The sequence below is a fragment of the Lactuca virosa genome, chromosome 6 (assembly GCF_052849685.1).
Source record: "Lactuca virosa cultivar CGN04683 chromosome 6, Lactuca_virosa_CGN04683_v6, whole genome shotgun sequence".
Classification (NCBI taxonomy): domain Eukaryota; kingdom Viridiplantae; phylum Streptophyta; class Magnoliopsida; order Asterales; family Asteraceae; genus Lactuca; species Lactuca virosa.
Window position 1 is genome coordinate 58,017,172 of NC_136431.1, and position 23,781 is coordinate 58,040,952.

The 23,781-nt window shown below is 35.7% G+C and overlaps 1 protein-coding gene, 1 non-coding gene and 1 pseudogene across 3 annotated transcripts; all 3 read right to left on the bottom strand.

Moving 5' to 3' along the window:
- Positions 1-5,344: 5,344 nt before the first annotated feature.
- On the bottom strand, positions 5,345-5,417 carry TRNAK-UUU (transfer RNA lysine (anticodon UUU)). The gene has a single exon. It is a non-coding gene; the product is annotated as a tRNA-Lys (tRNA).
- A 221-nt stretch (positions 5,418-5,638) lies between these two features.
- Positions 5,639-7,675, bottom strand: LOC145122755 (glutathione S-transferase L3-like). Of its 2 annotated transcripts, XM_079058327.1 has the most exons (10): positions 7,579-7,675; positions 7,407-7,478; positions 7,258-7,318; positions 6,827-6,913; positions 6,646-6,744; positions 6,470-6,572; positions 6,321-6,394; positions 6,115-6,222; positions 5,940-6,020; positions 5,639-5,847 (listed from the first exon to the last, which is right to left on the bottom strand). In XM_079058327.1, the coding sequence occupies exons 1-10, from the start codon at positions 7,587-7,589 to the stop codon at positions 5,842-5,844; spliced, it is 702 nt and encodes a 233-aa protein (XP_078914453.1). In that variant the 5' UTR covers positions 7,590-7,675; the 3' UTR covers positions 5,639-5,841. The 2 variants fall into 2 exon arrangements, with proteins under 2 accessions (XP_078914453.1, XP_078914452.1); XM_079058326.1 differs by lacking the exon at positions 5,639-5,847 and having other exon boundaries at positions 5,928-6,020.
- Positions 7,676-7,784: 109 nt separating this feature from the next.
- LOC145121557 (protein KINESIN LIGHT CHAIN-RELATED 1-like) lies at positions 7,785-10,202 on the bottom strand (annotated as a pseudogene).
- Positions 10,203-23,781: the final 13,579 nt, after the last annotated feature.

A 23,781-nucleotide genomic window follows, 5' to 3' on the forward strand; every position in this document is an offset into this window, starting at 1 on the left:
TTTTGGGTTGCCTTCACCATAGCAACTTGACAAGGTGATTTTGTGAAGAGAGAAGAGATATTATTATATTAATATATTATGAGAATAATATATTAAAGGATTAATAATATTATTTGATTATTATTAGTCATAAATTAATTAGGAATTAATTTGGTGACTAAAAGAGGTTAATTGAATAAAGGGGCTTGAACTGTCAAATGTGTGATAGTTGAGTTTTTTGGGCTATGGATCCTTATGGGATATAGGGTGGCCGAAATTAAGGAGTATGGGCTCCTTGAATTCGTCCAAGCCTTACTCTAGAAGGATCCTTGGATTGCTTAGGGCCTAAGTTATTCAATTAGGGTTGAGGATGTAACCCTAGTAGCTCATAGTATAAATAGACCCCATAGGTGAGGGAAATCGGCCACTCTTGTAAGATTGAAACCCTAGAGCCGATTTTCTCATCTCTCCTCTCTCTCCAAATCATCCTCTTGCTAGTTTGTGTTTGTAAGCCATTAGAGGAGTGACAATTGTGACTCTAAGCTCCAAGAACAAGAAGATTCAAGCAAGCAATCAAAAGGTATTCATCCAGATCTGACTTCATATGTTATGTTTCAATTGTACTCACTAGATCTAGCATTGACAGTCTTGGATACATTGCATGTTCAATTAGAGAAACCTAGATCCAAGCATTACGGTTTGCATGTGCACATAGGATAGTTCTTATGGCTCAAACCCATCATGATTGTCTCTGTAATATCATCCAGGTTTGCTACTACCTGATATGTTATATGCTGGCATGATATGTTATATGTGATATTAGTAGAGTTCGGTTGTTAGGATCGAAGGGTAGGTCGGACACCCCATATATGTCTGACAGTATGTTGTGATATGCTTATATGCTGGCATGATATGTTATATGCGATAGTGGTAGTAGGAGGAGAATAGTCCCCACGTTCGGTTGTTAGGACCGAAGGATAGTTCAGACACCCCAGATATGTCTGGTAGTATGTTTATATTATGATATATGTGATAGTAGCAGTAGGAGGTGGAATAGTCCCCGAGGAATTGGTTGTTAGGACCAATGGGTAGGTCAACACCCCAGAATGGCTCGACACGGGTAGGTCAACACTCCAGAATGGCTTGACAAGGGTAGGTCGGCACCCTAGAATGACCGTACCGGGTAGGTCGGCACCCCAGAACGGTCGTACCGGGTAGGTCGGGCACCCCAGAATCGCCCGGTAGTATGTATGCTATATGATTGTATGGTATGTGGTAGGATGGGGGAACTCACTAAGCTTCGTGCTTACAGTTTTCAGTTTTGTTTCACGTACCTCTTCAGCGAAGGGGAAGGAGCCGGCACGGTAGCTGCACATCATACACACATTGGATTCCGCCTTATGAGATTTCTTGGGATTGTACTCTGACATTGTCACTACTTTTATGATATGATTTTCAGACATGAGATTATGGTTTTATGAAATGATATGACATGGTGATGTTTTATGATAAATGTTTTCTAAATCGTTATATCAAAATTGAAATTTTTGGACTCGAAATTTGGGATGTTACATGTAATATCAACATCTTCTTTTTAAGAGAAAAAAACTAATCAAACTAATCTCAAATAAGGTTTTTTTTTTCGAGATTTAGACAGAAAATTATGAGTGTGTTTGCTTGTGGAAAAAGATTTTCAGTTTTATGGGAAACTTCTTTAAAAAAGGAGTGGAGTTATTATTTTCAGCTTTTAATAGAAAATTTAAAAAGTGCGTTTAGTTAAAATTTAAAACTAAATAAGTTTTTAGTTTCCATTTCAAATAATTAAAAATTAGAAAACATGTTTGGATGTATATTTTATTTCCTATCATTTTTCATTTTTCTATATTTGTTACTTGAGATATACAATATTCAACATATTATCTACATAATATTTAGCAAATGTTATACATTGTTTTATTCAGTTGGAAATAACCTTTTGTATTATTTAAATAGTTTAAAACTAAATTTTACTATTGAACTTACTGTTTAGTTGCTTTGTCAAAATTACATAAAAAAAACTGATTCTTTTTTGTTCCAAGGCAATTCAAATTCTTAATTTAGCTCATGTGAAATTTATAAAATGGAGCTGATTGTATGGAATTTTTATTAGCATTTTACTTCTTATTCTAAAGCATCCTACTTCATAAAGATGGACCTGTTTGTTGGTTTAAAGGAAAAGATGTAATCGCCCAAAAACTTTAGGGTGCGTTTGGTTTTGGGAAATTTTTCAGTTTTCTAGGAAAATTTTCCAAGAAAAACGGAAATTTTGAAAACGTGTTTGGTTCGTTCAGTTTTTCAAAATTTTCCAAGAAAATGAAAATTTTCAGTTTTCCAATTTGTATGTAACTTAGAAAAGTGATTTTTTACAGTTTTCCAAATTTCTAAGATGGAAAATGAAAACTCCCCCGGTTTCAACCAAACGCGTTTTCTTAAATTTTCATTGAAAACTGAAAGCGAAAACTCAACTCTAATTCTGAAAACATTTTCTTAGAAAATAAAAACAGTTTTCCACAACCAAACGCACCATTAATATTTCCAAATTAGTAAAATAAATTCCATCGTTTGCATATTAGTATTTTAAAATAAAAAAATCTATTACCGAGGTTTAAATTTATTATTTTTTCCTTTCACCTAAAAAAAACTATCACGAATGTTCAAAGTGGTTTTTCAAATAAGTAGAATTACAAATTTACAATAAAAAAATAAGAGAGCTAACAGCATGGGAAGAAATGGAGAAAAAAGTTTATATTGGTGGCAATAGTTAAAGGAAGCTCACAACAGGGAATATAAAGTAAACTAATTTTCCTTTGACCTTGAAGGTCAAACAATAAGATAAAGTAAACTATGTTTCATTTTAGGACATGTACTTTGAAAATTCTATTTAATAAAGGGAAAACGACTTACAAGGGTAACCATCTTTGTCGCTTTGTTTACATTTAGGCAACTTCTTTATTTTTGTACACATTTGAGCATTTAACTTATTATATGTGTTCACATATTGTCATTGTCACCGGCTATAGCAGGTGACAATGGTAATATGTGAACAAATTAACAAGTTAAATAGTTAAATGTGTACAAAAAAAAGAAAGTTGTCTAAATATGAACAAAACAAAAAGTCAATTACTCTGATAAGTCATTTTCTCCACTTTTAATAGCGATTTAATTTTTCATATTTGTTTGTATTATTTTTTTCAAACGTTATTTTTAAAATCTCCATAATTTCCAAAATATTAATTAAATATTTATCAATTTTAAACTTTACTTTTTAATTGAATAAATATGTTTTTGTTTTGTGAAATGTTTTATATAGCCTCTTATATATTTTTTTTCTTTGTTTTGAAGCATATACAATATTTTTAAAGTAAATAGCATCTAACAATAAAATTAAATAAATTAAATATGTAACAATAAGTGTGGAGGGTCTTTTAAAAAAATTTTAAAAAAAATATTACTTACAAAATAAAAAAACAAAAAAATCAATATAATGTAAATGTTTTAAAATTATTCCAACTTTATAATGCTTTTTACTTAGAAGTTTATAAACTTTTAGTTTTTTTAATACAACGTTTTAAACTAGTATTTAACGAAAATATTTTAAAATGTTATAAAAAAGTATTAAATTGTCATACAAAATCTGTGAAACACTTTAAAATATTGTAAAGAAAGTTTAGAAATAAATATATGAAAGTTATAGAAAAATTGTATGAAAATGTAAAAAAAAACAAGTAAAAAAACTTGTAAGAGAATTTTAAAACATTTATAAAATATTTGGTTTAAAAACACTTGTATTAAAATTATATGAAAGTATAAAAAAAGTTGAAAAAAAAACTATAAGCAAAGTTTAAAACATTGTATTAGAAAAACCTATAAGAAACAAAATATCATAAAAATATTGTAAGAAATTATAAAAAATTTTAAGAAATTTGTAAAAAAAATGTGAAAAAATATCATAAAAATGTTTTAAGAAATTATAAAAAAATTTAAGAAATTTGTAAAAAAAAAAATTATTCACATTTAGACAACTTTCTTTTTTTGTATATATTTGATCATTTAACTTGTTAAATATGTTTACATATTACCATTGTCACCTGCTAGGTGACAATGGTAATATGTAAACATATTTAACAAGTTAAATGGTCAAATGTGTATAAAAAAAATGAAGTTACCTAAACGTGAACAAGACGAAAAGGTAAGTACCCTCACAGGTCATTATCTCTTTAATAAAACATTGCACTTTGTTTAACAAGTTAAATGGTCAAATGTGTATAAAAAAATGAAGTTACCTTAACGTGAACAAGACGAAAAGGTAATTACCCTCACAGGTCATTATCCCTTTAATAAAACATTGCACTTTTACTTTTTTTATTTTGCTAGGACTCTAGGACATTACTAATAGAGAAGATATCTCAAAGTACCATGTTGTCATGTGAAAAAAGTAAAAGTGCAATGTGTTCAAGTGGATGACAATATGTTCACAAAATTAAGTGGATGGAGGTAGGTTTGCAAAATAAAAACAAAAAATCAATATTTTTAAACTCTAAGTTCGTTGATTAAAAATTTTCAATACCCAACCACTTGATCAAGAAGATTCGTTGATTGAAAATTTTCATAGCTACCCAAATCCAATAGTTGAAAACTCCGGAACTAAAAGCAAACCAATAACTAGATTTCCTTTGCTTTAGTTTAAGATGATTGAAGAGTTCATATTCAAACACTTGGTCTTCTACCCCACATGTGACTTTTCGTTGGCTAAATTCACACGTAAGATCTACTTTCAAGAGACAACAAATACATCAATAGATTGAATTAAACTAAAAGTTATAGACAAAGTTTTCATTTTTCAAGGTTAACGTGGTCTTTTTCACAGAAGATAAAGAACGAAATTCAAATTCTTTGTGTTCATCTCAATGAACGATAAAAATACATTAATTATGGAATTTGTGTGGAAATCAATTCCGTTAATTTGTCAACCAAATGTGCCATTGATGTAATTTTCTCATCCACTTCCTTTAGGTTCCTTCAAACACTGCAAAATGGGGTTGAGCAAATTATAAAGTTTCGATTGGCTCACTGTTATAAAAAAAATAGATAAAAGCTAACATTCTAAGAAAATATTTTATAAACTGAATCAAGTTATTATAATTTGGAATTCCACTCTTACTCTTGAATCGAATCAAGTTATTATAATTTAGAATTCCACTCTTACTCTTGAATCGAGTTAGACTTGAATAGATTATCTTATACATAAAAGGGAGATTTAAACCCAAAACAAAAAAAAACAAAACAAAACAAAAACATTTAAAAAAAAAAATTGCAAAAAATATAACGCCATCCGTGGGACTCGAACCCACGACCACGTGGTTAAAAGCCACGCGCTCTACCAACTGAGCTAGAACGGCTTTTTGTTTTCTAGTTGTCATAAACGTTACATATAATATCCACTTTACAAAACACATGTAACGCATTTAAACGTACTCGTGTGATACACATATAACACACATCAAATGCATAACAAACATATGTAACACATAACACACAAATAATATATATGCATATTTATATTTATTTTATAAACGAATAATATAATTAGTAATGAACCCAAAAAATCCTATATAATATGTACGTTTCATCATAATAACTTTTATTCAAACAGAAATACTTATAAAATTAATATTCAACCAACGAAGACAATAAATAACCTTCCACATATTCCACACTCTAGTGTGCAATTATTATACATAACAAACAGATTTTATTCAACCTAATTTATATAATCTAACATTAAACACCATTTTCTTGGATAGAAGGAAATCATCAACTTCACTAACCCTGCAACAAAAATACAGTAAAAAAAAAAATGAGCAAATGATATTTTACTTTTCCCAGTTTTATATAAATAAATAAAAAAATTAATTAATTACCAGAAATCGTTTTTTATAAAAGTTAACAACATATTCAGGATCTGGTTTTGTCTCTGTATAGGCATCGATCTTGTTCAGTTCCTGTATATATAACATTTAAAAAAATGGTGTTACATATTTACATTACATAAAAAAAGCAAAAAAAGTGATATTTATATTTATATTAATTAATTACCTCTATCCATGTTGTTAATTTTGGCCTGCCTATAGTAACATCATACTTGTATACTTCTTGTAAAAATAATTGAAACCTTTCTACGAAAGGAATATAAGCAAAGTCCACCTAAAATTCAATAATTTTTTATTTTTATTAATAATAAATAATTTGTAACTACTTCATGTTAAATAATTAAATAAATAATAAATCGCGGAAACACTCACCAAACTGATTTCTCCGAGCAAAAACGGACCTTCGAATTTCTCAAGAGCCGATTCCAAGTAATCAAAAGCAACCCCTGACACAAATATGTGTCAGTCTGTCAGATATCACAGATAAGACCAGACTCCAACATATATAAAGACAATCATACCAGCTTCTTTTGTTACATCTCCTTTAAAAGAAGAAAACACTGTTTTGTTGAAGGTGTCAGTGTAGTTGAATAGCTCTTCAGCAAACTCTCTTTTAGCAGGCTCCTACATATAAATTTTTGTTACATTTTTTAGATAAAAAGAACTTGATGTTTTATTAATAGATCTCAAATCTTACATCTGGTAGTAATGTGGGCCCTTCAAAATGTGTATCTAAGTATTTCACCAAATCTAAGCTCTCTCCGATGATTTTGTTGTCATGTTCAAGGGATGGAACCTTAAAAAAGTATTATAATATATATATGTAAATGCTCAAGAAATATATTTTGTAACAAAGATTATATAAAAAAAAAAATTACCTTATTTTCAGGGTAAACTTTTTCCTTATACCATGGGGGTCTATTAGCAAGATCTATAGGAACAAGTTTGATCTTGTCTTGTAATCCCTACAGATTAATATCTAGAAACTCAAGAACGCAAATCTAAAACTCAATTGTACTAAATTAATAATCAATATCGATTCAAAAGAAAATATAGCAAATTAATAATCAATCGACAGTCTTCGAGGAGATTAAACATTTCATTCGAGCTAAATTCAGCAGTTTGATGTAAACAAACACTAGAATACTTGCTATCAATTCTGCTAAAGTCTAAAAAACTTCCCCTTGTTGATTTTACTATTAAGCGAACGGAATTTAACCTCAATTTTGTTATCAGAATGATACTTAAACCAAATTGCTTCAACAAGATGCACGTAATCATAAAGCGCAGACATAAATTAACCAGTTACCTTATAGTTCCTGGTAATCCAAACACGCTGTGCAAAGGGGCACTGTAAGTTCGTGTATAACCTTGAATAAACAAGATCAAATTAGTTTTCAATCATCCGATAGTGAAATCAAGCTCAATTATGCACAATTGATCATAGTATATGTATACCTAGTGGTCCCATCAAAGAGGGGAGGTGGTTGAGAAGTAGAATCCAAAATTGGTGGAAGAACCTCTTTCACGCTTCAGTAAACCATAATCAAAATCAAAATCAAAATTAAAATCGAAATCGAAATTCATAAACAGAAAGAGTTTGCTAGCGAGACAGAAAGATTGTTCTTACGTAGCTGTCATTATGCGATGATGGTTCGAGAAATGAAGGTGAAGATGGTGGGTTTTGAGTAGGACAAGTGCAAGGGGTTTTGAGTTTTGAGGGGGGGAAGGAGTAAGAAATGTATTTATAGAGGGAGCTTTCTGTTGGTTTTTACTATTTAAGGGATTAGAGTGTAATTAGGTGTAAGTATTTATTGCATTGATGCATTCTTTGCGTCACCACTGACGCTTCATTGATATTAGATATTCAGTATCACAATTCACAACACAATGTTTCTTCACAACTATTTCGTCCTGATACATTTGATGGTAATATGGAAAAATAAATATAAGAAAAGTTAAAAAAACGAACTTCACAAAAATCATTATAGATAAGGTAAACTATAGAAAATTAGAAATAATCCCGTTTGGTTATAATTACAGGCCTAAGATCGGAAATTTTTTTTTTTAAAAATACTGTATAATATATAATATTAGGTGTGAGACCCATTTACTATATAGGTTGATTACAAAAGAATATCAAGGTGTAAGCATGTAAAATTTTAAAGTACATTTAGAAAAAAAAAACATTAAATTTGAAGTAATTAAGTAATTCAATCTTAAACACAAATGCAAAAATGGTGGTTGTGGTATGCATTTTTTTCAAAGTTTAGTCAAAACCTTCATTTTTTTGGCTTCATTGTTATTTTGAGCTAGTTTTGGTGTGTTTTTGGTCTTTCAAAAAACTAAAAAGACTATTATACCCTTAGTATATTTATTTTTCATTTTTTTTCTTTTTCTTAAATATAATTATTAAATGTACACATGGCCTCTCTCTCTCTCTCTCTCTCTCTCTCTCTCTCTCTCTCTCTCTCTCTCTCTCTCTCTCTCTCTCTCTCTCTCTTGATGACAAGGACCAAACTTTTGTTCCAAATCTCTCTCACTTCCTCAAACAATTCAACAACTTCATCAATCTTAAACAACCCCACACAAGCCAAACCCATCTGGTTCAAAACAACCCTAAAAAAAACATACTTTTGTTCACCACTAGCCATAAGTTTCACAACAACACTTTCAAAAGCCCTTCTCGCCTCTTCATATCTTCCCACCATATAAAACAAGACACCCATACGCGCTTCCACTCCCACAATCGTACTCTACTGACCTGGCTTATCCTCCAAAAGCTTCATTGATTTCTGTAGCAACCTCAAAGCCTCTTCGGGTTCATTGAAAGATTCATATATCGTTGAGATTTCAATCATTCCACTAGCAATGTGTTATGGGGTCATTCCAGGGATGGGTTTTGCAATATAGGGGGTGTTTGGCTAAACTTTTTAAAACAACTTATTAGGTTCCACACCACTATAAGTTAAAAAAATGTTTGGATGAAAATAACTTATTCTGGTGGGGAACCTCTAATAAGTCATTTTTTCATAAGTTACCCTACACTTACTTATTAACTTATAAGATAATAAGCTAATAAGCTAATAAGTTATAAGCTAATAGGCAATAATTTTTTTTGCCAAACACCCCCATAATCTTGATTCTCTTAGCTTCCGATTTTGTAGTACAAGTCAGCTGGGCAGAGGAAAACAAAGGCCACTGAAGGGTGGTTGTCGCCTTTTGAAGCTTTGAAGATTGTGAATGCTTTTTGGTATTAGAACACATCTTCATCAAAACGAGAGAGGGATAAGTAAATGTTGTCTATGCTCAGATCGATTGCTACAACTTCGTTGTCTTGTCCGCTGGCTATCATTGCCATGCTGGCAATGACAAGGTGTTCTAAAGTCGCTTCGTAGTCTCCTTTTGCTTCACATATTAGTGTCATTAGACGTCTATTAGCTGCTTCTTCTAGAGATGCAGGTGGGCTGTATACCCTGTGGATTTCTAGGGTTCTTTTACATAAGGTATCTGCTTCCTCAAATTGCATTGCATGGACATGGGCTTCTGCTAAGTAGTAGTCTTAGGTGTCATTTTAAAAAAATTTAAAAGCTTATAAAATATTTAGAAAAGAAACTGTATATTGACTAGTATGTTTATTGGCATAAATTTAGGGATTACATTATAGAAGGAAAATTAATTGTAAAAATCAATAAGTTAATAAGTTGTTTTTTAAAAAGTATTTGGATTAATTTTTATGGTGAAAAAAATCAATAAGTTAATAAATTGTTTTTTTAAAAAGTATTTGGCTTACTTTTTACATGTCAAACAGCAATGGGTTACTTGGTTATAAGGTGAAGTGGGTATAAGGTTAAATAAGAATATTTTTTGGTAATTTTAGAATCAAAAAGCCAAAAACACTTCAAAAGGTTAGGTTTTCCTTATTTTTCCAAACTCTTTCTTGAAGCTTATAGAAAAGTTATTTTCAAAAATGCTTTTCATTACCCAAACATTTTTTACCTTATTAATTTTTCAAAAAATCGAAAAGTTAAATTGTTTAAAAAAAAAACCAAACATCCCTTAAATCTAAAAACAAATAATTGAGACATCAACCCCAAGTCACCACTAACCTAATAATTGAGTATGTGAGAGTTGCTTGGTTGTTACATTATGATGGGGGTTGTTCGCCGGAGGGGAGGTCGATGGAGTGAAGGAAGTCGTCAACAACAAGACTAAGGCAGCAACAACGTAGCAAATCGGCAACAAGAGGCGCATACAAATAAGGCAGTGGACTCACGGAAAACCCATATTCACGGATAATCAGATTGAATAAGTATGTAGTGGGCAAACGCATACCCGCTTCGAATAAGGTGATCGGAATGCCGAACTTGCCCTTGGGAGGACTGTAAAGCGACGCGTCGGGAAGAGGAATTTGAACCCCATGTTCGGGGACAAACCCAAATCGAAACTGAAAAGATTCTCATTCCTCGGCAGTAAGATCCCTTCCCAAAGAACGTGTAGTAGCCATGGAAGAATGCAAAGAAAAGGTCGAAAAGGTTCTTTGGGGCAAGAAGGCAAAAAGAAAAAGGCAGAAAGTAAGGAGGGAACGCCAAGAGGAACAGAGGTTTAAATGCTACTAAAGGAGCAACGAACCGTTTTCATGATGAAATTGCCGAAGAACGACGATTTCGCCATGTCAACCGCGTAAGCTATCAGTAGCAGCTCGCCACGTGTCTGTGAGTAGAACAAAACGACTCTGCTACGTCATTAACGCAGAAGCCTACCGGTCTAAGGGACTTGTTAACGTTGCCGTACACGGCCACATTAAACTTAACGAAAAGCATAAACGGGGCGTTATCAAGCCAGGACCTTGGCCGAGGCCCGCCCAAGTAATCCAACACCGGGATGACGGTTCGCTTTCCCTCATGAGGAAAGAATATTCCTTGTGATCTTCTCATTCACTCACAAACAATTAGGTCGTGACAAAGAGCTTGATGACGCCCAGAACTGACGTCACCTGGCAGCCAGTTAGGGTGGGCATATTTCTCTCAGTAAGAGGAGGCCACGTCTCACACCCACTGGACAGGGTCCCCACGATCCGTTAGTAACATGTATAAAAGGATCTCTTCCGGCACAAGGAAGGGATCCATCTGCTTCCTCACAGAATTTACCCTAAACTCTCTCTAAGAAAACTAACTTGATCGTCGGAGCGACGTCCCGGGAGAACACCCGATCATCGTTTAACGGTTCTTCTGTGTTGTGTTCTCAGGAAAACTTCCAGGACTGATCCATCAACCAACATCTAATCCCCTGTAGAGCATGTCACAACATCATCCAAATATAAAACAATGTTCACTTCTATTATTAGGTAACTTTTCAAAGTAAAATCCCCTAATAACAAAATGGGAAACGACCTAAAAGGGTAATATATTTCTCATTTTGTACACATTTAGTCATTATTGTTTTTTTTTCTTGTAAAAGCCCTTCAACTTTTTATTTTGTACACATGCAGTCTTTATGACCGGCTACTCCATTTTAAGTGCTCTGTTTGTACACATTTAGCCCTTAAGGTTTTTTTGTTGCAAAATAAGTCATTGATGTTTTTGTATACATTCAGTCCTTATAACCGGTTTTCTTTAGTTTGCTCATGTGTATAAAAACAAGGACTTATTTTTCCAAAAAAAATATATTAATGACTATATGTGTACAAACTGAGAACTTAACTTGAAGTAGTCGGTCATAAGGACTCTAAATGTGTACAAAAACAATGAGGACTAAACATGTACAAATTACAAAATGAGAATTATATTACCTTTTCAGGTCGTTTTCCCATATAAAAAACTATTTAAAGTACAATATAGATATTTCAAAGTACATTGACTTTATAACAGAAACTACTAATAATAGAATGAAATGGAAATAGGATGCTATAACAAACAAATCAATGAAAGTACATTGTTATTTATTGATAACATACATGTGAACAATCGGTAAACATCTGGTAATGACCTTCTTTGAGTGCCATAAAAGATCTCACTTTGCTCGTCAAGAAAAAGACTCGGGTCAACCACCACAGGTTTTAAAATTCGTGACGTGTTCATGTTAACAACAAAAAGAAGAAAAATACTTATTATTCAACTCCATAATTGCTATTCAAATATGTGTAAATATTAGGTAAAAAGTAACATCTTCATACTCTTTCCATCCGATGTAGCGTGATTCACAAAGTTGAGATCTTTAGGCAGATATGACAAAATGTGAAGAAGATCTGAAAGTGATTATGTCAAGAATAATCAGATAACTTTTATAGGTGATTTATGCACAAGATAAGATGATGTTCAAATATTTTGTAATAATAACTTTTGATGGTGTTGATTATTTCGCAAATTCTGGTTATTTTAGTAATCAACAAATAAAATACGGGTATATAAGTAATTTTACTCTACTTTTTGTTAGTTCCCTAGATTTGAAGATAAGCATATTCAAAAGTAGTTTAGCAAAAAACCAAGATATATTCTAAAAAACGAAATTGAAATCAATTCAAGATCGATACTCCCATGAATCTAGTAAGGTTGCATAATTCGCAGCCTTCTCATCTGTTAGTTTCTTCTTGTCACTTGTCACAATTCCCAATATAGTCTTGCCTCGCAAGAAATTCTTCATAACATAACTCCAATAGACATAGTTCTTTCCATTGAGTTGGATACTACTGGACCGAAGAAAATCATATCTCAGAGCCATATTTCCAATATCAATCAAACGAGAATAACCAGAACAATAGTAAATATGAATATCAGCTGCAATAATCAAGATCTCGAAATCAGTAAAGCTAATAGACGAAACAAAACCCTCGAAATCGATGAAACAAAAAAAAAATCAAATCAAACAGAATACAGAAACGAGTAAGAAAACCATACCCAAAATTGCAAAAATAACCAAAACAACAATAAATACTAATAACAGCATCAACAATCAAGATTTCATAATCAACAAAGCCAACAGACGAAACAAAACCCTCGAAACCGACGACATAAACAAATCAAATCAAATGGAATACAAAAACGAGCACGAAAGCCAACAGACGAAACCATACCCAATGTCGATCCGCGCAACGTTGTGCCTGCTACAACTCGCCCCCAAAAATGAAAATACAGATGATCAACTAAGCTTTGATACCATGTAAACTAACAAGACATAGAATGGCTAGGGTTTCATATTATTATCAAACGAGAAGTACAAGATACAATGAAAGGAAAAGACATAATATATAGACTAGTTAATTAGAGTTTTCTACTTAATGGGCCAACATAAATTCCAATACAAAATCAATCCCAAAATCTTATTAGGCTAACAATTTCATGGGTCATGAGTTGCCAACACGAATCCGGCGACAACATAGGACATGACCCCCACCTCTTTTACACCTTAAGCGCAATCCAAATCGTATCACTCTTCAACAAAACACAAAATCATCGACATATCCAAGGTATCAACCTATATTTCCACCTTACAAAACAAAACGACTCATTTTCAGGCGACAAATAGGGCGAAATCGATACGATATTCTATTACCTCCCGATATGTTCACTTTTACTTTTAAAATTTTTAGACAAAATAAATGTGGAAAAGGTCGTGGAATAAATAATATCTTGTAAGAATATATAAGGGTTCGGCTCTGATACCAAATTGTAACATCCCAAAATTTAAGACCAAAAATTTCATTTTTAATTAAGTAATTATAAAACTAACAGTATAAAAACATCCATAATAACATCACATGTCAAGACCAAAGTGTCAATAATCAAAACATGTTATCATAAAATAATATCAGAGTGTAATCTCAAAGATCTCATGTGCGGAAAATCATAGTATGATGCGTTGCGATCGAGCCGACTCCTTTCCTTTGAAAACGAAGTACCTGAAACCAAAACTGAAAACCGTAAGCACGAAGCTTAGTGAGTTCCCCCATCATACCACATACCATACAATAACATTCTGCCAGGCATATCTGGGTGCCCGACCTACCCTTTCGGTCTCTTTCAACCGGTAACTGCCTAGCATATCTGGGTGCTGGCCTACCCCTTCGGTATCTTTCAACCGGTATCCGGAGACTGTTTCACCCCTACCACTACCACATAATAACATAGCATAACATACATAAATATACTGTCAGGCATATCTGGGTGCCCGACCTACCCCTTCGGTATCTTTCAACCGGTAACCGGGGACTATTCACCCCTACCACTACAACATAATAACATATCATACTAACACATAAACATAGCAGATAGTTGCATACCAGACAATTATCACAAAACAATCATCTAATAAACATATCCTACTAGTGGGCCGACATTGTGGCCTTAGACCCACTTCTACTGGAAGGTAACTCATCTCGCACTGCTGAAGTCCCGCAGACGAAAACCCGGACTGTTGGTTGATAGATTCCCGAACTGTCAACATCAAAACAATATCCAATTAATAATTGGGTTCCAATACATATCCATAGGTCCATGCTTGGGGTAAAAGACTACTTTACCCCCATCTTAGCTTGATTCAAACTCAAGGCCCAATCCAAAGGCCCGAAAGTCAAATTCATAAATCAAAGCCCAACACATGGCCCAATTTCCCAAATTGGGCCCAAACCTTTACATGGTCTTATTCTAAGGCCCAACCCTTTAGTCCAGTCCAAACATTTGGCATTTCTAATGGCCCAATATCTCATAATCATAAAGGCCCAATTATGGCCCATCTATGGCCTAATTTTCCAAATTGGGCCCAAACCCCTTACATGGGCCCAATAGAAAGGCCCAACTTAAGGCCCAAGTAAGATTAGGGTTTCACATAAAATGACAATTACGGTTAAGTGTTTCTCACTTTAGCCATTAAGGACTTAATCCATTAAGTCCATCAATCTATTGGATCAATTATGTAGTGTGGTCGGGTGTAATTCATAATTCCATTCTAATGGCCCAAAATGCGGGTCCCGATAAGTCCAACCCAATAATTCCAAAATTAGGGTTTCTTAAACCCTAATTAGGGTTTTCAACCCAATCACAACCCAATAGGCCCAAAACTAAGTCTTTGGATCAATTAGGGTTTCATTAGGCCCACTAGGGTTTCATTTGGTGGGTATCACCCAATACCACCTCGGGTAGTGGTGGTCAACAGCGGCTCGCGGCGGCGGCCACCACCTCACGGTGGTGGTTATGGGTTTTATTTATTATACTATTCACTAATTAAAATTTACAATGCTTTAACCCAAAAATAGACACACACACTAAAGATAAACACACACAGCCACCCTTGTGGTGGCCGACGGTGGTAGATAGTGGCAGCCACCACCTCACGGTGGTGGCGGTGGGTTTTCCGACCATACAACTTAAAAAACACACTCATCCAAGGGTATACTGAAAGAACCCCTTTCTATACTTTCATATTTCTGAAAGACCCAAACTTTCATATTTGACAATTGTTATTCCGAAACATGCTACATGCATATTCATAAAACAATATTTTATATTGATAAAACGGTTACAAACTACTAGATACAAACCCACTATCTCATAGTGTTATTTAGTACATAACTTCCCAGGATTCTATAGATTTATACATATGGGAGTGCAAAATACAATAGTTTCAAACTATTCGAAAATCTTCTATCAATACAGTAGTTTCAAACTATTCAAAAATCTGCTACTAGTATATAACTATACTCGATGCTTATCTCCTACAAATTAGTTAAACATTGAGAGGGGTAAGCGGTGGCGCTTAGTGAGTTCAATAATAGATACAATATAACGTTATGCCATATATATACTGTAATATGCCAGAAGCAAAGAGGAACAAGGAACAACAAAGGCATAATGCGAAAAGCTTTCCATATTAATCAATGAGACATAACAAATTCCATACTTGATATAAAATCAATAAAGTTTCAGCACAAATGGCACAGTAAATACTCAAGAATATCATTTTGCTAGAATATTTAGGCTTTCAGCCTTATCTTAGCATACTACCGAGCCAAAGTGATGCCTATGTCATACACTTCATGGTCAACGGTTCATACCAATACCCAAGTGATGCTTATGTCATACACTTCAAGTCAGAGGTACAGCCTTGCTACAAAATAGCAGATACAACAACTCGAGATGATAACATGGAAAAGCACATAGCACATATAACATATAACATACAATTGTTCCTATATATTAAACTCACCGAGAAATAACCGGGGTCAAAATAGTAATTTGGGCAGCACTTCGGCTTTAAATATGACTTTCTTCGTTGAAAACCGGGCTCTGCGAAGGTAGAGCTTCGAAACCGAAAAGATAAATTTTTCGGGCTTCTCGGGAATCTCGGGGTGCGCTTCGGGCTTCGGAATAAGTACCGGGGCTTCGGGGAAAGTCGGAATGTAAGAAAATGTTGAAAAGGGGTGAAAAAGACCAAAATTCAAACATGTAACCGGGAGGTCTCGCACCCTTTATATAGGTGCGAGCCTCGGATCCGAAGCGAGGAGAGGAGGGCATGTATACGAGGCTCGGAACACGCGGTAGCAGGGCGAAGCTTCGGCCGGAGAGCTGGCTGCTTCGGATTGGGTCGGCTGCTTCGGTCCAATGGGAGGAGGACACGAGGGTCGGATCACGTGTTTCATGCGAGGATCACGTGTGGCATGCGAGGATCACGTGCTTCTTCGGACACCTGTGCGACACGCGTCGCTTCTCGGACATGCCACGCAGCAGCTTCGGACACGTGGCCAACTCCGAGCGAGGGTGACGTGGCAATCACTATTCATGCGAAATTTCTCGAAGAATGTGCCCAATCTTCTAAAATCCATAACTTTCTCATACGGACTCCGTTTTTGACGTTCTTTATATGCACGCGTAGAGAAAATTATGCTCTACAACTTTCGTTTAGACTTCGTCGGAAAATTTTGATTTTATTTTTATATTATTATTTTTAACAGACCGGGACTGGTAAATCCGTTAAAAATTCATAACTTCTTCATCCGACGTCCGTTTTCGTCAGACTTTTTACCGTTGTACTACTAATAACGAGACCTTCTATTCTCGTTTAGGTTGTGTCGGCTAAAAATCACTCGATCTAAAATTCGAGTTTTTAGCTGTCTACTGCTAAGCTGAAACTTGTAAAAATCATAACTTCCTCATACGAAGTCAGATTTTGGCGTTCTTTTTATCGGACTTCTTGGTTTAACGAATACTACGACTTTCATTTAGATCACTAAGGCTAAAAAGTAGTTTATCAAAAACTCACTTTTTACGTCATTCGGCACCGTGTCGGTTTTATCGCGGATCTTCGATTGGTCATAACTTCTTCGTTATAACTCGGATTTCGACGAGGTTTTCGCCTACGTGTTTCTAACGAGATTATCTACAACTTTCAACAATAAAATTTTACTTATTTCAAGTTTTATATTTTCTCTAAATTTCACTATTTAGCTTTTAATTGGAATCTCATAAAACTTCCAATAATTTATGAGTGATTCTAAACATAGTTTTACCTTATTTCTAGTAAAAACTATCTGTTAGAACTCAGTACTCAATATCACATAATATTTCATAATATTATTTATATAAAACACGATCTCAAAACGTGTATGTTACAAATACCTCCTTTTGAGAATTTCGTCCCCGAAATTACATCGATTAAAATAAATGGGGATATTTCGCTCTTATCTCATTCTTATTCTCCCAAATATAGTTCGGGCCTCGATGGTGTTTCCATTTGACAAGCACCAACTCTACTTCTTTATTACGTAGCTTAGTCGTTCTTTCGTTTACGATCTCTTCAGGCTCTTCTACATAAGTTAACTTATTATCCAGTTTCACCTCGGATAATGGAACTGCCTCATCATAGATGCTTAGGCATTTGCGTAGATAACTCACATGGAAGACATCATGAATACCTGCCAAATCTTCAGGCAATTCCAAGCGGTATGCTTGTTTACCAATCCTCTGGAGGATTTTGAAAGGACCAACAAATCTAGGACTTAGTTTTCCTTTCTTTCCAAATCGCATAAGACCTTTCCATGGGGATACCTTCAACATTACGAAATCCCCCACCTGGAATTCTATTGGTCGTCTCCTCTTTTCCGTATAGGACTTTTGTCGATCCTGGGCGGCTTTCATTCTTTCTCGTACAATTTGAATCTTGTCGGTGGTGTCTTGAATCATTTCAGGGCCTCCAAGGATTTTCTGTCCTATTTCACGCCAACATAATGGAGTACGACACTTGCGACCATATAATGCCTCATATGGCGGCATTTTGATTGAAGCGTGGTAACTGTTATTATACGAGAATTCGAAAAGATGTAAGTATTTATCCCAGTTACCACCAAACTCCAAGACACATGCACGAAGCATATCTTCTACCGTTTGGATTGTTCTCTCCGTCTGTCCATCTGTCTGGGGATGATAGGCTGTGCTGAGAGCAACTCGAGATCCCAATTCACGTTGCATACTCGCCCAAAAGTGAGAAGTGAAGCGAGTATCACGATCGGAAACGATCTTTAGTGGCACACCATGTCTTGCAACAATTTCATCCAAGTATACTTGTGCGTATTTCTCCATTGGAGCCATTTCACGCATGGCAAGAAAATGAGCGCTTTTAGTCAGGCGGTCGACGATTACCCAAATGCTATCATGCTGTCTAGCAGTCTTTGGCAATTTGGTAATAAAATCCATGGACAGTTCTTCCTATTTCCAAACAGGTACACTAAGGCTTTCTGGGGTTCCGTAAGGCTTTTGGTGCTCTGTTTTGACTTGTAAACATACTAAGCATTCCTGTACATATCTTCCAATGTCTCTCTTTAATCCAGGCCACCAATAATCAGCTCTTACATTATAGTACATTTTACTTGTACCAGGATGTATTGACAGTTTAGACTTATGGGCTTCATCTAAAATCTTCTTTCTTAATTCACCAATCTTCGGAATCCATAGCCGATTCTTGAATACCTTCAATCCTCGTGGATCATCAAGTAAAACATCGGTGTAATGTACCATTCCTTCTTTCTTCACATTTTCTGGCTTTAGGGCTTCTACTTGCCATTTCTCTAGTTCATCTAGAATAGTGAACTTTACTGTGGTGTGAGTAATAGCATAACACATACTATTACGATAAACCTTTCTGCTAAGTGCATCGGCAACTACATTAGCCTTTCCAGGATGATATAGGATTTCACAGTCATAGTCTTTGATCAGCTCCATGGCTCGTTGTTGTCTCATATTCAGAGTTTGCTGACTGAATATATACTTGAGACTCTTGTGGTCGGTATACAATTGACATTTTGTACCAAAGAGGTAATGTCTCCAAAGTTTTAGGGCAAATACCACTGCAGCGAGTTCGAGATCATGAGTGGGATAATTCTTTTCATAATCTTTCAGTTGTCTTGAGGCATAGACTATCACTTTACCACGTTGCATCAAGACACAACCGAGTCCTAATCTTGAAGCATCGCTGTATACAGAGAAATCATCATCATCTTCTGGAAGTGATAAGATTGGAGCATGGGTCAAAAGATCTTTTAGAGTCGAGAAAGCTTTTTCTTGGGCTTCACCCCATTCGAACTTCACTTCCTTTCGTGTAAGACTCGTGAGAGGTACGACTATACGAGAAAAATCCTTAATAAATCTCCGGTAATATCCCGCGAGACCCAAGAAACTACGAATTTCGGAAGCATTACGGGGCACTTCCCAATTTTGAATAGCTTCAATTTTAGTAGGATCTACGGATACACCGTCACCAGAAATAACATGGCCGAGAAATTGAACTTGGCGAAGCCAAAATTCACATTTCGAGAATTTAGCATAAAGCTTCTCCTTTCGAAGAAGTTCTAACACCGCACGAATATGAATGGCATGATCAGCTTCAGTCTTGGAATATATTAGAATATCGTCTATGAATACAATGACAGATTTATCGAGCATTGGGCGGCATACCCGATTCATCATATCCATGAATACAGCAGGAGCATTCGTTAAACCAAACGGCATAACAAGGAATTCGTAATGCCCATATCGAGTACGAAAAGCAGTCTTCGGTACATCCTGCTCTTGAACTTTCAACTGATGATAGCCAGATCTTAGATCAATCTTTGAGAAATAGCTAACACCCTGAAGTTGATCGAACAAATCGTCGATGCGAGGTAGTGGATACTTGTTCTTGATAGTCACCTTATTCAGCTCACGATAATCAATGCACATCCGCATCGATCCGTCCTTCTTCTTGACAAACAATACCGGAGCACCCCAGGGAGAGGTACTCGGTCGGATAAAGCCTTTGTCAAGTAATTCCTGCAGTTGGATCATCATTTCTTTCATCTCAGCTGGCGCAAGATGATAAGGAGTCTTAGCAATCGGAGCAGCACCAGGCACAAGGTCAATTCGGAATTCTACTTGCCTGTCCGGAGGAAGTCCAGGCAATTCTTCGGGAAAAACATCTGGATATTCCTTAGCAATGGGAACATCATTCACCGTTTTCTTATCTTCTTTTGAGACATCGACTGTGTAGGCCAGATAGATAGAACACCCTTTCGATATGAATTTACGGGCTTTAAGGAAAGATATTATTTTTAAGGTTCCTTGTTCACCATAGACATAGATAGGATTCTCCCATTCAATGGGAATACGTACTATCTTTTCATAACACAAAAGGTTTGCGTGGTTCTTCGACAACCAATCCATGCCGAGAATAATGTCAAAGTTGGGCAAGGAGATAGGAATTAGATTAGCAAGAAAATTGTAGCCTTCAATTTCTATAACACAATTCCTATAGACTTTATTGGCAAGTAATGATATACTTCCAGCAGTCTCTACGTGAAAGGGTTGCGCGAGTGCATAGCAAGAAATTTGAAAAGAATGCGCAAATTCATAAGACATAAAAGAATCTGAGGCACCAGAATCAAATAAGATGTGAGCAGGTCTAGAGTTAACAAGAAATGTACCCGTCACAACATTCGGGTCCTCGCGTGCCTCTTCTGTGGTGATCTGGAATGCACGACCCTTAGCTTTTGGAACCTCCTCCTTTTTAGTTGGAGTACCCCTTGATTGTTGAACAGGAGCTTGACTTTTCGCCGGTTGTTGAACGAAAGCTTGACTTTTCGCTGGTTGTTGAACGGAAGCTTGACTTCCCGTCATCTGACTAGTAAGGGTGGGGCAAAAACGCTTCCTGTGGCCAGTAACACCACATGCAAAGCATGTAACACCTTTCATTGGACACACGTGCCTCTTGTGTCCTACTTCTCCACATCCAAAACAGACCACGGTTCTTTCCTCTAGTCTGCATTCGCCCGGATGATTCTTTCCACAATTTCGACAAGCTGCCGACTGAAGAGAAAAAGATTGTGACCTGCCGCGGCCATGAAAAGCACTCTAAGATTGTACTTGCTTGCTAGGTTCAGATCGAACGAATTGATTTGGTGGAATAAGGGAAGCAGGAGCAGTCCTTTCAGTACGTGGATGTTTCGGAACAGTAAAAGTGGCACCATGTATTTCTAAGTCATGCTCACGCTTTCGAGCATACTCAACAGCTTTATCAAATGATAGTACTTCCCGATTGGCAACGAAATCGTGAATTTCGTGTCGTAGTCCTTCTAAGAATAACTGAATTTTCTCATCTTCAGTTGGAATATACTTTACGGCAAACCGTGCTTTTTGATTGAATTGAGTTTCATACTCATTCACAGTCATTCCTCCCTGTTTAAGCTCGAGGAATTCTTTCTCCAACCTCCTCCTCATGTCTAGAGGACAGTACTTCTCTAGCACGCGAGTTTTGAACATTTCCCAGGGTAAATTATCCTGGTCAAACTTGCTGAGAGCTTCATAGGTTGCTTCCCACCAGACCAAGGCTTCTCCGATGAGCATTGCAGAAGTATAGTTAGCCTTGTCTTCAGCATCTACATGAGAAATACGAAACACTTTTTCTGTGTTCTGGATCCAAGTAAGAACAACAATTGGATTAAGAACACCAGAAAAAGTGTTTCGTATTTCTTGGTATAAAATCAATGAGACATAACAAATTCCATACTTGATATAAAATCAATAAAGTTTCAGCACAAATGGCACAGTAAATACTCAAAAATATCATTTTGCTAGAATATTTAGGCTTTCAGCCTTATCTTAGCATACTACCGAGCCAAAGTGATGCCTATGTCATACACTTCATGGTCAACGGTTCATACCAATACCCAAGTGATGCTTATGTCATACACTTCAAGTCAGAGGTACAACCTTGCTATAAAATAGCAGATACAACAACTCGAGATGATAACATGGAAAAGCACATAGCACATATAACATATAACATACAATTGTTCCTATATATTAAACTCACCGAGAAATAACCGGGGTCAAAATAGTAATTTGGGCAGCACTTCGGCTTTAAATATGACTTTCTTCGTTGAAAACCGGGAGTTTTCTTGAAAACCGGGCTCTGCGAAGGTAGAGCTTCGAAACCGAAAAAATAAATTTTTCGGGCTTCTCGGGAATCTCGGGGTGCGCTTCGGGCTTTGGAATAAGTACCGGGGCTTCGGGGAAAGTCGGAATGTAAGAAAATGTTGAAAAGGGATGAAAAAGACCAAAATTCAAACATGTAACCGGGAGGTCTCGCACCCTTTATATAGGTGCGAGCCTCGGATCCGAAGCGAGGAGAGGAGGGCATGTGTACGAGGCTCGGAACACGCGGCAGCAGGGCGAAGCTTCGGCCGGAGAGCTGGCTGCTTCGGATTGGGTCGGCTGCTTCGGTCCAATGGGAGGAGGACACGAGGGTCGGATCACGTGTTGCATGCGAGGATCACGTGCTTCTTCGGACACCTGTGTGACACTCGTCGCTTCTCGGACATGCCACGCAGCAGCTTCGGACACGTGGCCAACTCCGAGCGAGGGTGACGTGGCAATCACTATTCATGCGAAATTTCTCGAAGAATGTGCCCAATCTTCTAAAATCCATAACTTTCTCATACGGACTCCGTTTTTGACGTTCTTTATATGCATGCGTAGAGAAAATTATGCTCTACAACTTTCGTTTAGACTTCGTCGGAAAATTTTGACTTTATTTTTATATTATTATTTTTAACAGACCGGGACTGGTAAATCCGTTAAAAATTCATAACTTCTTCATCCGACGTCCGTTTTCGTCAGACTTTTTACCGTTGTACTACTAATGATGAGACCTTCTATTCTCGTTTAGGTTGTGTTGGCTAAAAATCACTCGATCTAAAATTCGAGTTTCTAGCTGTCTACTGCTAAGCTGAAACTTGTAAAAATCATAACTTCCTCATACGAAGTCAGATTTTGGCGTTCTTTTTATCGAACTTCTTGGTTTAACGAATACTACGACTTTCATTTAGATCACTAAGGCTAAAAAGTAGTTTATCAAAAACTCACTTTTTACGTCATTCGGCACCGTGTCGGTTTTATCGCGGATCTTCGATTGGTCATAACTTCTTCGTTATAACTCGGATTTCGACGAGGTTTTCGCCTACGTGTTTCTAACGAGATTATCCACAACTTTCAACAATAAAATTTTACTTATTTCAAGTTTTATATTTTCGCTAAATTTCACTATTTAGCTTTTAATTGGAATCTCATAAGACTTCCAATAATTTATGAGTGATTCTAAACATAGTTTTACCTTATTTCTAGTAAAAACTATCTGTTAGAACTCAGTACTCAATATCACATAATATTTCATAATATTATTTATATAAAACACGATCTCAAAACGTGTATGTTACAATCTCTGTAGCACCGCTACTCTTGAAATCTTTAAACGAGTGACGCTTCACCTCTCCTCTCGAAGATTTTCCAGTGTCTTTCTCTTTTCCTTTATCACC

Excerpts from the sequence above, each read along its gene's own strand:
- LOC145122755 (XM_079058326.1), bottom strand. Across the intron at positions 7,319-7,406 it reads CTCTTTGATGGGACCACTAG|GTTATACACGAACTTACAGT; the intron begins GTATACATATAC and ends TGTTTATTCAAG. Across the intron at positions 6,573-6,645 it reads GGCCCACATTACTACCAGAT|GAGCCTGCTAAAAGAGAGTT; the intron begins GTAAGATTTGAG and ends ATTTATATGTAG.